We start from the raw sequence: 13,153 nt of genomic DNA on the forward strand, positions 1-13,153 counted from the left end.
CTTGCATTTGTAGGGTTCCGTGTTGTGTTTTGTAACATGGCGCCCAACGTGGGGCGCCATGTTACAAAAATAAAAGAAATTAATTATTATTAAAGGATCAACATATCACGACACACATAAAACCTTACAAATGCACAAATTAGGAACATTACAAATCGACGCAGCACAACACATAACATAAATGTGCCCTGTTATCCAGATTGATAACATCTTCCGATCACAGGATGACGAGGTTTCATTTATTGGTTTGGGTCCATCAGTCATCCTGGAATTGTATTTTAGTTGGCAATATGCCTCTTAGTCCACAGTAGTTGTTACTGTGTTAATAGCTTGATTTTGTCTAGGAAAACTAATCCTAATCGGGCATCCCGTTTCAGGGTTCGATACTTGAGCTCAACAACTTGAAGTCCGTGGCAGGGAAAGGTTTACATCTCTAGCACTTGACCGCTGCCCGAAATAGCCCGAAAGTTGGCAATCAATATTGGATTGCATTTCATGGGCCTCTATTTTTCCAGAACCCTATAAATGTATATTAAAGCTCGGGGAATATTTACAAGTTAAAATAAAACATAGAACACAAAGAACGCACGAATATAGAATTTATAACACATTTAACAATTATTCTGTCTTATAATTGTAACAAATATTTATACCCGTAGGAATCCCTTAGGAATTCTTCTTGAAATTGCTACCGGGATTCCTTCGGGAGTTTCTTTGGAACTCTTCTAAGGATTCCTCTAGAATTTCTCAAAGAATTCCATCTGCAATTTTATCAGGAATTATTCCTGGTATGTCTTTACGAATTCCTTGAGAGATTCATCCACTAATTTCTTCAGGAATTCCTCTACAAATTTTTCCAGGGATCTCTCTGGGAATTCCTGCAGAGATTTTTCTAAAAATTCCTCCAGGAATTCATCTAGAGATTCCTCCAGAAATTCCTCTAAAGATTTTTTTCCAGGAGTTCCTCTAGAGATTTCTTTAGTAATTCCTACAGGTATTCCTCTTGTATATCTTCCAAGGATCCCTCCAAGAATTCCTGCAAGATTTTTTTCAGAGATTCCTCCAAGAAATCCTCCATGGTTTCCTCAATATATTCCTTCAGTCCTTCCTCAAAGGTATTCCTCCAGAGATTCCTCGAGTAATTGCTTCCGGGATTCTTCCAAGAATTTCACTAGGAATTCATACAAAAAAAATATCCAGGAAATCTTCAAGAGATTTTTTCCAGAGACTTCTGCAGGAATTCCCCCAAAGATTTCTTCAGAAATTACTACAGGGAATCCTTCAAAAATTGCACCAGGAATTCTCCTAGGCATTCTTCCAGGAAATTTTCCAGGCATTCTTCCAGAGATTCCTCCTTGGATTCATGCAGAGATTCCTCCAGGAATTGCATCAGGGACTCCTCCAGGAGTTTCTCCTGGGATACCTCCAGAAATCCAGGCAGGTATTCCTCCAGGATTTCATCCTGGAAATCCTCCAGGAATTAATCAAGGAATTCCATCATAAATTATGTCAGCAATTCATCCAGGAATTTCTCCAGGAAAAAAAATCTTCCAGGATTGTTCCTAAGAATACCTTCTAGAATTTTTTTCAGGGATTTCTCCAAGAATTCTTCAAGATTTTCCTCCAGGAATTGCTACAGGGATTCCTTTAGGAATTCCGCTAAAAATCTTCAAGCAGCTTCTTCAGGGATTTTTCCAGGGATTTCTCCACGAATTTCTCCAAAGATTCCCACAGGAATTCCTTCGAGGATTTTTTTCTAGAAAAACCTCCAGCATTTTCTCAGCATTCCTCCAAAGATTCCTCCAGCAATTTCCAAAGGAACTCCTCCAGGAAATTCTCCAAGAATTACCCCAAGAATTTCTTCAGGAATTCCTCCAGCAATTTCTCTAGGAATGGCTCCTGGAGATCCTTTAGAAATTATGTCAGCAATTTCTACAAGATTTTTTTCCAGAAAATCTTCTGGGGATTTTTTCAGAAATTCTTCCAGGAAATTTTCAGGGATTCCTCATCCAGGCATTTCTCCAGAAATTTCTCGTGAGATTCCATCATGAATTACTCCAGGGAATTCTCCTCGAATTTCTCCAGGGATTCCTCCAGAAGTTCCTTTAAGGATTCTTCCAGAAAATCATCTAGGGATTTCTTCAGTAATTCTTCCAGGAAATTCTCCAGGAATACATTCAGAAATTTTTCAGGGATTCCTCCTGGAATTCCTCTAGAGATTCCTCCAGAGATTTCTTCACAAATTTCTTCAAGGATTCCCGCAGGGATTGCTTTAGAAATTCCTCCGAAGATTTCTCGAGGAATTCCTCCAAAAAATCCGCTCCAGGATTTTCTCAATGGATTTCTTCAGAAATAAAAATAATAATAGAAATCTCCCAGAATTCCTCTTGAGATTTCTCTATTAATGTATGCAGTAATTGTTTCAAGAATTCTCTAGAAACTCCTTCAGTTTCATCACCTCCAGGAATTCCTACAGGATTTTATCCAGGATTTTTCCAGGAATTCCTCCAGAAAATACTCCAGAAATTTCTTCAGGATTTCCTCTAGGAATTTTTCCAGGAATTGCTCCTGGACATCCTCCAGAAACATTGTCAGCAATTCCTCTAGGAATTTCATCAGATTCTTCCACGGATTTCTCCACGAATTTCTCCAGGGATATCCCAGAGATTCCTCCAGGAATTCATCCTGGAATTTCTCAATGGTTTTTTTTTTTAGAAATTTCTCCAGCAATTCCTCCTTGAATTCTTCTGGAGGTTTCTCCAGAATTTTTTCCAAGGATTGCTCCAAGAATTCATCCAAGAAGTTTCTCCAGGGTTTCTGCTGGGTCTCATCCAAGAATTCTTCCAGGAATTTGTTCACAAGTTTCTCCAGGCATTCCACTAGGAGTTTCTTTAAAGATTTTCCCAGGAATTGCTTCGGAGATTCCTCCAGCAATTCCTTCAGGGATTTCTCCAAGAATTCCTCCAAGAGATTTCTTCTGAAATTTTTCTAGGGATTCCTCTCAGAGTTCCTCCAGGAATTTCACCAGAATTTTCTCCATGGAATCTTCTAGAAATTTATCTAGAATTTCTCATAATTCATATAGGAATTGCTCCAGATGAACTTTCAGAAATTCGTCCTGGGATGCCTCCGGGAATTCCTCCAGGGATTCTACAGGGCATTTATGTAGGAATTTCTTCAGAGATTCATCCAGATGTTTCTTTTAGGGATTTATCCAGGATATCTTCCAGGGATTACTCCGGAAATTCTTCCAGGGATTGCTCCACGAATTCCTCAAATGATTTCTTCAAAAATTCCTCTCAGGTTCTCTTCAAAAATTCATTCAGGAGTTCCTTCGGAAATTTAATTAATCCTTCAATCATCTTTTCAGGGATGTACCCAAGAACTTATCCAGGATTACCTGATGATTTTTTAAAATTATTTCAAGAATTTCTGGAGGAATTCTCCAGCGAATAGTATTGGAAGCAGTGCTGCAATTTTTCGACAGGCCTTTTTGATAGCGATATTTTGCTTTTTTCATATTCTCCGTTTTGGTTTTCCTGTCAATGTTGCTTTCCGATCAGCGAGCTCAAAGCGAGAGCTAACAGGGCTAAACTTCCATTCAATTTTCTGTAGTTGAGTGTTTTCACCCGTGGTAGCATATAGGGCACTCTCTCTCACAAGCCACCGCTTGAGATGAATGGCCTGTCAGCATGAGTAGTGTGTGAATAATTGGGAATTGACCTTGTTGGGCCGCTCACGAATGAAGCTCTCGGACTCTGTCAGTTCTCAAATCGAGGAACTGAAAACGACTGCTGCAGTCATTCATTTTCGGCTGAAAAACAGGCACTGACATTGATAGTTTGCAGGCCTCATTGGAAGATAATTTTAAAAGGACGCATACAGGAATCATGGAATTCTAGGTTAGTCCTCAAAAGAGTTCATAATTTCCAAAAGAGTTCAGCTATAATTTCTTATGAATGTGTTGTAGACATCCAATTTATCAATTAAACGTACTTTGCCTTGAAATACTTCAAATTTTTACGTCTATTCCAGGTATACGGTATAGCCGGAAAAGGGTAATACATTCACATTCACTGATATCCCTATCTTTCTTCGCCAGCAAGAGCTGTCGTGGTAGCGATATTCTTCCTTTATTGTTTTTTATCTATATTGTATTTCCTCACAAAATGATTTGATCGTCTAAAGAGAACGCAAAGGTGAAGCGTACAATAATTTGTAAATTAAATTTATTTACATACAAGAAAATAGAACGCGCCAATGCCATCAATTATAGCTTACACACATTCTTGCGATGTTTGTACCTATGTGTAGAGTAGATGTGACGCTCAAGCGTAACAATAGCGTGCTCGAATACAGAGGGTAGTCAGACGTTTATGTACTTGGGGATATGTAGAGAGAAAGAGGCAATAAAGAGTTCAGTTGATTGTTACACACCAAGCGACGTGGTTGACTTTAATTCGTCCGAAGACACTACAGTTTCTGGCGAGAGGATTAAAATTACTCGGCTAGTTCGACGGGTTGTGAAGTGCTACAAATTATTTTTAACGGTCGTTTTAATAAGTGTGGAAGGTGAGTCCATTTGGATGAAATAAAAATATGCTCCGAATCTGTTGAGAATAACAGAGTGAAAAAGGGCACAGGTCGTGATTTCTGTGGGCTAAACAAAATGGCGGGGATGAGTGCTGGTTTCATATCTGGAGTCGAAGTGCGAATAGAAACGGAAAATGTGGGGTCGAAAAATATAGAGAATATTTCGAGTTGCGAATCCTGATCAGTGCATGATGAAGATAATTGGAAAAGTGGGAGATCAATCATGATACCAGGGAAATGGAATAAGAAGTGCAAATATGCTTTGAGTGTCTCTCTAAATAGCGTGTGGATTTGAAAAAAAGAAAAGTAAATGGGGAAACCGGTGCCACATGGTGGAATTTGTGTAGATGACCGTGGCCATAGCTGCTCACCACGTGTGTATGGTAGAATAAAACAACGGTGTGTTGGTGACAGGTAAGTCAATTGGAATATTATGATTAAAGTATGGGGAGAGCGGACCGCTACGCAACTGGGTGCGAATGAGAGAGGCAACATAGTGCCACAAACTTAGTAGGCAAAAGTCGGGAACGCAACTGTGTGCGAAATAGACTGCCGCTTGGTGGTCAGCTTCAGCAACATAATACATATATCATTATATCAAATATACTATATTAACAATATAGGTCACTCTTACGATTTTTTGGCGACACCTTTTTAGTGAATGTGGCGCCACCAAGCGTCAGAAGAGGTACTACTACACACTAAATGCATGCGCTATCCGAATGACGTTTATTCTGTCGAACTGTCATTGCATGGTGGGGATGCCCATTTCTTCTGAAATAATCGATTAAACATTAATCGATTTTTTTCAACTACTCAACCTAGAACAAATTTAATTCTAACTTCTTGAACAATTTCTGGTGTATATTATTGTTCGTTCAGTTGAAAATCGGAAATTTTGACACGCGAAAATCGATTTTTCTCCTAAACCGTGTGTCGGACGTACGTCGGACACAGTGCGCTGGATAGAGGGTCAGGTCCGCTGTCCAGCGCACTACGTCCGACGTTAGGTTTCACGTATGGATTTTGAGAAAATTCGATTGTCGGGTGTGGGGAAACTTCGGGTTTCAACCGCGACGACAATATCGTCGCAGCACCAAATCGAAGTTGCGACTCGCACGACATGCGAAAATGCAGATGAGAAGTAAATTTGAACCGATAAACGTTCATAACAGACTAATACACAGACGACCCAAATCGAACTTTCCGTTAGCGAGTTATGAACGGTATTTTCTCCAGAAATCACACAAGAATTTCCTTGTGGGATCCCTTTAAGAATTGCACCCTGGATTTTTTTCTCCAAAATTCTTCCAGAAGCTCTTGGGGGATTCTCCTAGAAATTATTCTGGAATTATTTTAGGAAGCGTTCCTCCTCCATCCTCCAACATTTTTTTTTATCTGGGATTACATATCTCCATGAATAAAACGTGGAAATCCTTAAAGGACGGAGTGAATTCCGGTAGGAACGTTTGGTTGAAATTCCCAGGAGGAATTTTTCAATGAACTTTTGGATAAATCCTTGAAACAACTCCTGCTCGTTCTTGGAAAATTTTGGAGGAATTCCAGGAGGAACTCCGGGAGGTATTCGTAAAAAAAAACTCCTGAGGGAATCATTGAGGGAGCTTCTGCAGGAATCCAAGAAAGACTCCAAGAAACTCCTATAAGGAAATCCTATAAGGAACTTTTTGACGAATCCTAGAATTCTTGAGGATTCTTAGAATTAATTCTTGAAGAAACATCAGAAGAAATTGCTGGAGTGATTTCAGTAGGTACTCCTGGGGGTCCCTCGAAGGAACCTCTGGAGAAATTTAAGAAAAAAAAACTTTAAATCAATCTCTGAAGGCACTCCTGGAGGAACTTCACAAAAAGCTCCAGAATGAATCTAAGAAGAAAAAAAAATTAGGAGGAAACCAAGGGGAATGACATATCCTTTTCTAATCGGAAAATCCGCATATATCCTTTCCTAACCGTTGCTAACCGCTGCTATCTGAGCCGCAGGTACAGTTAGACGCGGTTAACGACGGTTAGCAACGGATAAATGCGGATTTTTCCGATTAGCAAAGGAAAAGAGAAAACTTAGAAGGAAGTTCCGTTAGAAAATCAGAAGGCATTCAGAAGGAACATCTTAAGGAATGCCTGACTAAATTTATGGAGGATTAACACTCTGCAGCAGGCGAATTTGCCAGAATATTTTTACTAAATTGAAGCACAGAGAACAGACGTCCAAGCTCATGTAGTGCTATTGTGTAAAGCATTGCAACGGTTGTTTTGAAATAACTGGGAATGTGGCCATTACGCGGCGCTGTCAAATTTCGAATCGGGGTACAAATTTGCCGTTTTTTTACCTTTTGGCGCTAGTGTCACCAAGTGTGCACCCTAGTATAGTTCCACCAAGAGAATGTGGTGGTTTTACTTGGAAAACAAAAATTGAATTATTGTTCAACTTGTTTCTAATTGAAAATAATGAAACTAATAATCAATGAGTTGCTCAAATGTTGTAGCTGGATTGATGAAATAATCATAAACATCTTGTTATTTGAGCAAATACAGCTCAGAATTTGAGTAGGAAAATTTGAAGGTGCGCTAGTGAAATATTTCTTTAGAAAACGCCATCATGGTGTCGAAACAAGTTTTTGAGTGGGAAAGTCACCGTCGATGTCGCTACTGAGCTTGTTTTTTCTTTACACAAGATTTTCAAGCAATTTTGTTCGAGCATGTTCGTCTGTTCTCTGTGATTGAAGTCCGACATTTATCCAAGGTTGCTATGATTCAAGTTGTGTTGGTCATTTGTTGGGCTTGATTGGCCAAATATTTGTCACGTCTAATGGGACCTTAACTGAAGTTCACCCAGTAGCCCATGACTGTATATTTAAAAATAATGAGCTTTGTAAGGATTTCGCGACGATCGTGTAAATGTTCTATCTTTGCCAGCCAATGTTCACACATCCAACAACAAAGTCCGATTAGTCCGGAATAAAACAATCAGCATTCGAATGAACTCACAGTTCACTTAAGAAGAACAACGAAATTAATCGAAAATAAATTTGGCGAGTTCTATTCTCAGGTCCGGCCCCGGAGCTCATTTTTTGTAAGCACGGAACGCTCACACGTTGAAATTATTAAGTTCGTGCATCGGTCCATTAGCTTGTGCACCCTTGAATTCAATGTCTTGTTCTCTGCCACGAGAAATTTGACGTGCACTTGGTTGGTGATCTTCCGGATTTTTTGTAAGCTATCCAATCCGATGTATGTTTGTCAGCGTGGACATTAAGAAAGATGATATTAAAAGCCTTTGTCAAGAGAAAATAGCTATCATCAGGGCAAAATATAAGTTAAATTTGAGGGTGAAAATTTTGAATTTTGAAGTGAACCGATTTCGGTGGCGTTACAATGATGGCGTCAAATTCTTCTATAGATGTATTCGTAGATGTCATCTAATGAAATATTATTTTGTTTGTGTATATTGTTAATCGATTATTTAATAATCGATTATTTGGGAACAAAAAACTTTGACACCCCTAACATATTTTTTCGAGAAATGTCACCTTGCACGGTAAACAAAAATTGATCAAAATACAATTATTGACTTTTTCTGACAACAGGTGGTGCTGTAATCATTCGTAAACGGCGTCTCCATGTCGTTGTATGTGAAAACACGAAGTGACCTATATTGTTAATATAGTATATTTGATTATATGGAGTTCACAACTGTGTGCGAGGGGTTTGGCAACTGGGTGCCACGCGGTAAATGTCCGTTTTAATTGGGATCGCAGGCAAGAGGGAAGGCAACTGTGTGCCAAGCGCATGATTACATAAGAACAAGAAAATCGCAACTGGGTGCGGATACAGCAGCGACGGTGTATATAGAGTAAAGATTGGTAATGAATTTCGCAACTGGGTGCGACGTGGGAGGGAAGTAAGTGACACGATGGTTAGGAACATTGATTGCAACTGTGTGCGTGACTAAAACAACTTGGTTCTTCTCGGATTATGCAATGAATACATGTACAATCGGAAAAAAAGATGCGGAAAGTAGTCGAATGAACTGAAAGTACAGGGATGCCAGATTGTTGGTGAATAACATGCGCAGAAAGTTCTAGTTGGTTTTTGGAAACGATACAGGAAATGTAAATAAATTGAAACAAATATATATACCAAATAATTCAAATTGAGATTTTACCTTATTTATATAAGAAATATTTAGGGGCACAATATTATTTGCACGATTCCAGGTATGAACTCAGCAAAACAGAAACAAAAAAAAGTGGGAGTATAAACCAGGTTATTTTATTCTCGACTTTTAGAATGGATTCGTTCCGGAGGATCAAACCGTTCGAAATGGGGGCTGATCGGTCGCAATTGCCAACCGAGTGGCAGAAATGGAAAAGAGAGCTTGAGCGTTATTTCGATGCAACTGGGTTATCTTCTCAGTGGGAAAAGCGATCGATGCTTTTGCATCTGGCAGGGCCCGAGATACAGGAAATTTTTGACCACTTGCCAGGAGTCGATGAAATCCCGCAAGTCTTGATCGATCCTCCGTATTATGACGTGGCAATCCAGAAGTTGGACGAACACTTTGAACCGATGCGCAGGAAAAATTATGAGAGGCATCTGTTCAGGCAAATACTGCAAAAGTCGGAAGAGAGGTTTGCTGATTTTGTTCTTCGCTTACGTATTCAGGCTAAGCGTTGTGAATTCGACAAGTACGATGCCAGAGAGGTTGAGGAAAGGATTATTGAACAGATTGTGGAGGGATGTAGATCAACAGAGCTACGGCGCAATATTTTGGCCAAAGATTTGAGACTAGAAGACATCATAACACTTGGGACTACATTGGCGGATGTGCAGGAACAGATGAAGCATCTGGATCGCAATGATGCGAAGCCGTCAAGCGGAGGAGGCAATCATTTTGGGGTGAATTCAGTGTTCAAAAAGGGACCGGCATCCAGATGGAACACCACTGGAATCCAACGTGATAGAAATCCTCACAGTTGGGTCCCGGCAGCAAAATCGTTCAACTCAACGGACCGAAAATGCTTTGCTTGCGGATATAGAGGTCATCTGAAGGGAGATTCTACTTGTCGGGCAAAAGGTGCCAAATGTCTGAAGTGCGGGCAGCTGGGACATTTTATGAATCGGTGCTTGAAGCGCATCAACCAGCCGGATATGACAATGGAGAAACCAAAACGAATCCGATTGGTTGCAGAGGAGGAAGAACCGAAGGAAGGGAACATCTTTTTCGCTATGGGGAATAACTTGTTCGAATTCATGGTGGGTGGTGTGAAAATCCCCATGATCATAGATTCCGGGGCGGCTGCGAATCTTATCGACAAAGCTACATGGGAACGAGTTCGGAAGACAGGAATGAAGATTAAAGAATATTGGGCGAAACCGGACAAGAATTTGCTTGCGTACGCTACGAAGGAACCGATGGAAATTGTGGGTATGTTCACGGCCGAAGTCCAAGCGGGTTCGATTAAGACGGATGCTAAATTCTACATCGTCGAACACGGACAGCACTGTTTGCTGGGAGACAGCACAGCAAAGGAGCTGAAAGTGCTAAGAGTCGGATTTGATATCGGATCAGTTGGAACGGCCAAAGACGCATTCCAAAAAATAAAAGGAGTTCTAGTTGAGATCCCGATCAACAGGAAGGTTCAACCAGTGCAGCAGGCGTATCGCCGAGCGCCAATTCCCTTGGAAGAACGGATTTTTGAGAAGCTGCAGTATCTTTTGGAAAAGGACATAATTGAGAAAGTAGAAGGCCCATCAGTGTGGGTGTCACCACTGGTTCCCATTCTGAAGGAGTCGGGAGATGTCAGGCTCTGTGTGGACATGCGGCAAGCGAATCGGGGTGTGCTTCGAGAACATCATCCGTTCCCGCTGATCGAAGAACTGCTCGGAAGGGTGAATGGAGCGGTGAAATTTTCAAAGGTTGATGTTAAGGACGCTTATCATCAGCTAGAATTGTCGGAAGATTCGCGGGTGATCACTACGTTTATAACGAAGTACGGCTTGTTTAGGTACAGTTGTTGATCATTTTTAGTTTGCTTGATTTATATTACGAATGTTGAAATAAATGCTTCTGGTTTCTTTATTATTTTGTATTCATTATCCAGATATAAACGCCTAATGTTCGGTATTAGTTGTGCGCCTGAGATCTTCCAGAAAGTCATGGACACGATTGTGGCTGGTCTGGAAGGAGTCATTGTTTATTTGGACGACGCGATGGTTTTCGGTAGAACACCACACGAGCATGACCAAAGGCTTAAGGCGTTGCTTGCTCGTTTCGAAGAATACGGGGTCTTACTGAACAAGGAAAAGTGTTCATTCAATGTGGACAGCCTGGAGTTTCTTGGTCATCGATTAACCCCGGAAGGCATCAAACCAACGGACAGTCGAGTTACATCAATAACTAAGTTTCGAGAGCCTGAGAATGTAGGAGAGTTGAGAAGTTTTTTGGGTTTGGTGACCTATGTTGGTCGATTTATACCACATCTGGCCACCAGAACCGATCCACTCCGAGCTTTATTGCGGACTGGAAATAAGTTTGTTTGGTCAGCGAAGGAACAGGCAGCGTTTGATGAGATCAAAGCAGCGGTTTCCGACATCAATAATCTTGGGTTTTTCGATCCTCAGGATCTCAGTATACTTGTCACTGATGCTAGTCCATCCGGACTTGGAGCGGTCTTGCTTCAAGAAGATGCAAAAGGAGAAAGGAGAATTATTGCATATGCGAGCAAGTCTCTATCCGAATTGGAACGAAAATACTTCCAGACCGAACGGGAAGCTCTTGGTCTAGTTTGGGGCGTAGAACATTTTCGTCTCTACCTAGTTGGAACCAAGTTTAAACTGGTGACAGACTGCAAACCCTTGCAATTTTTGTTCAGTCGTCGTTCTAAGCCCTGTGCACGGATAGAGCGTTGGGTACTTCGGCTACAGTCTTTCGATTACGAGGTGGTTTACGAACCTGGAATAACTAACCTAGCGGATGCTCTATCGAGACTTTCACCGTCGGAACCCAAAAGCTTTGATGACGAAGGAGAAGAATATATTCAGTTGATCATAAAATCGCCAGCTCCAATAGCAGTGGCTCCAGAGGAGATCGTCTCAGAATCGCAAAAAGATGAACAAATCAAGGAGGTGATTGAAGCGCTGAATAACGGTAGTTGGGCGGATTTTTCCAAGGAGTTCAAGCCGTATGCTGCAGAGTTATACCAGTCAGCAGGAGTATTGCTGCGAGGTGATCGGATTGTCATTCCAAAATCGTTACGCCAACGTGTTTTGGAGCTTGGCCATGAAGGCCATCCCGGTATAGTAGTTATGAAGCGACGGTTACGGCAGAAGGTGTGGTGGCCAGGACTGGATTCGGAAGTAGAACAACTGGTGAAACGCTGTAAGGAATGCCTACTTGTATCATCAGCAGGACCTCCAGAACCACTAGTGCGAACGAAGATGCCGGACAAGCCATGGGTGCACATTGCGATAGATTTTATGGGGCCGCTTCCTTCAGGCCACAACCTGCTGGTTATGGTGGACTACTTCAGTCGATTTGTAGAGGTTGCCATCATGAAGGAAATAACAGCGAAACTAACGGTACAGGCACTGCATGAATGCTTCTGTCGTTATGGCATACCAGAATCCATCAAATCGGACAACGGTCCACAATTTACGAGTGATGTACTGCAGGAGTTTTGCAAAGAATATGGAATTGAACTACGGAAGACAACACCCTATTGGCCGCAAGCGAACGGGGAAGTAGAGAGAGCCAATCGTGCTCTAAAGAAACGGTTACAGATAAGCCAGGAGACAGCAGGAGCCGATTGGAAATGGGATCTAAGAATGTACATTCTTATGTATAATTCTACACCCCACTCAACAACTGGAGTAGCACCATCCTTACTGATGTTTGGAAGAGTTTTGCGTGACAAATTACCGGCAGTTCCACTCACGGGTTTGAAGTTAGTTGAGGACGTCCAAGATCGGGACCGCGAAAAAAAGGAAAAGGAAGCGGAATACGCGGATATACGACGACGAGCGAAACCGAACGCGCTCAAAGAGGGGGACGTAGTATTGGCGAAGAGAATAGCGAAAGACAACAAACTCGCAACTAACTTCAGTCCGGAAGAGTTAATCGTATTGCAACGCAAGGGAGCGGACGTTACACTACATTCTAACGAAACCGGAAGAACGTTCCATCGAAACGTCTCGCAATTGAAACGAATGGAAGTTGGATCAAGGGACAAGCCGACAGGTTCAGAAACCCTTGAACACATCCCGAAGCTACATCCAGAAACTTCAACTTCAGCAGAATTGTCAGATTCGTCAGCAGGTGTGACGTCGACGGGAAGACCTCGCCGTGAAAGCAAGCAACCGCAATACTTGAGTGACTATAGATTGGGGACAGTTACAGACTATCCAGAAAGGGGGGAGATGTAGAGTAGATGTGACGCTCAAGCGTAACAATAGCGTGCTCGAATACAGAGGGTAGTCAGACGTTTATGTACTTGGGGATATGTAGAGAGAAAGAGGCAATAAAGAGTTCAGTTGATTGTTACAC

General features: G+C 41.5%; 1 protein-coding gene across 1 annotated transcript; it reads left to right on the plus strand.

Moving 5' to 3' along the window:
* Window positions 1–8,898: 8,898 nt before the first annotated feature.
* Window positions 8,899–13,032, plus strand: LOC134290869 (uncharacterized protein K02A2.6-like). Its single transcript, XM_062858083.1, has 2 exons — window positions 8,899–10,616; window positions 10,713–13,032. The coding sequence occupies exons 1-2, from the start codon at window positions 8,899–8,901 to the stop codon at window positions 13,030–13,032; spliced, it is 4,038 nt and encodes a 1,345-aa protein (XP_062714067.1).
* The last annotated feature ends 121 nt before the right edge of the window (window positions 13,033–13,153 follow it).

This window comes from Aedes albopictus, chromosome 3 (genome assembly GCF_035046485.1).
Source record: "Aedes albopictus strain Foshan chromosome 3, AalbF5, whole genome shotgun sequence".
Classification (NCBI taxonomy): Eukaryota; Metazoa; Arthropoda; class Insecta; order Diptera; family Culicidae; genus Aedes; species Aedes albopictus.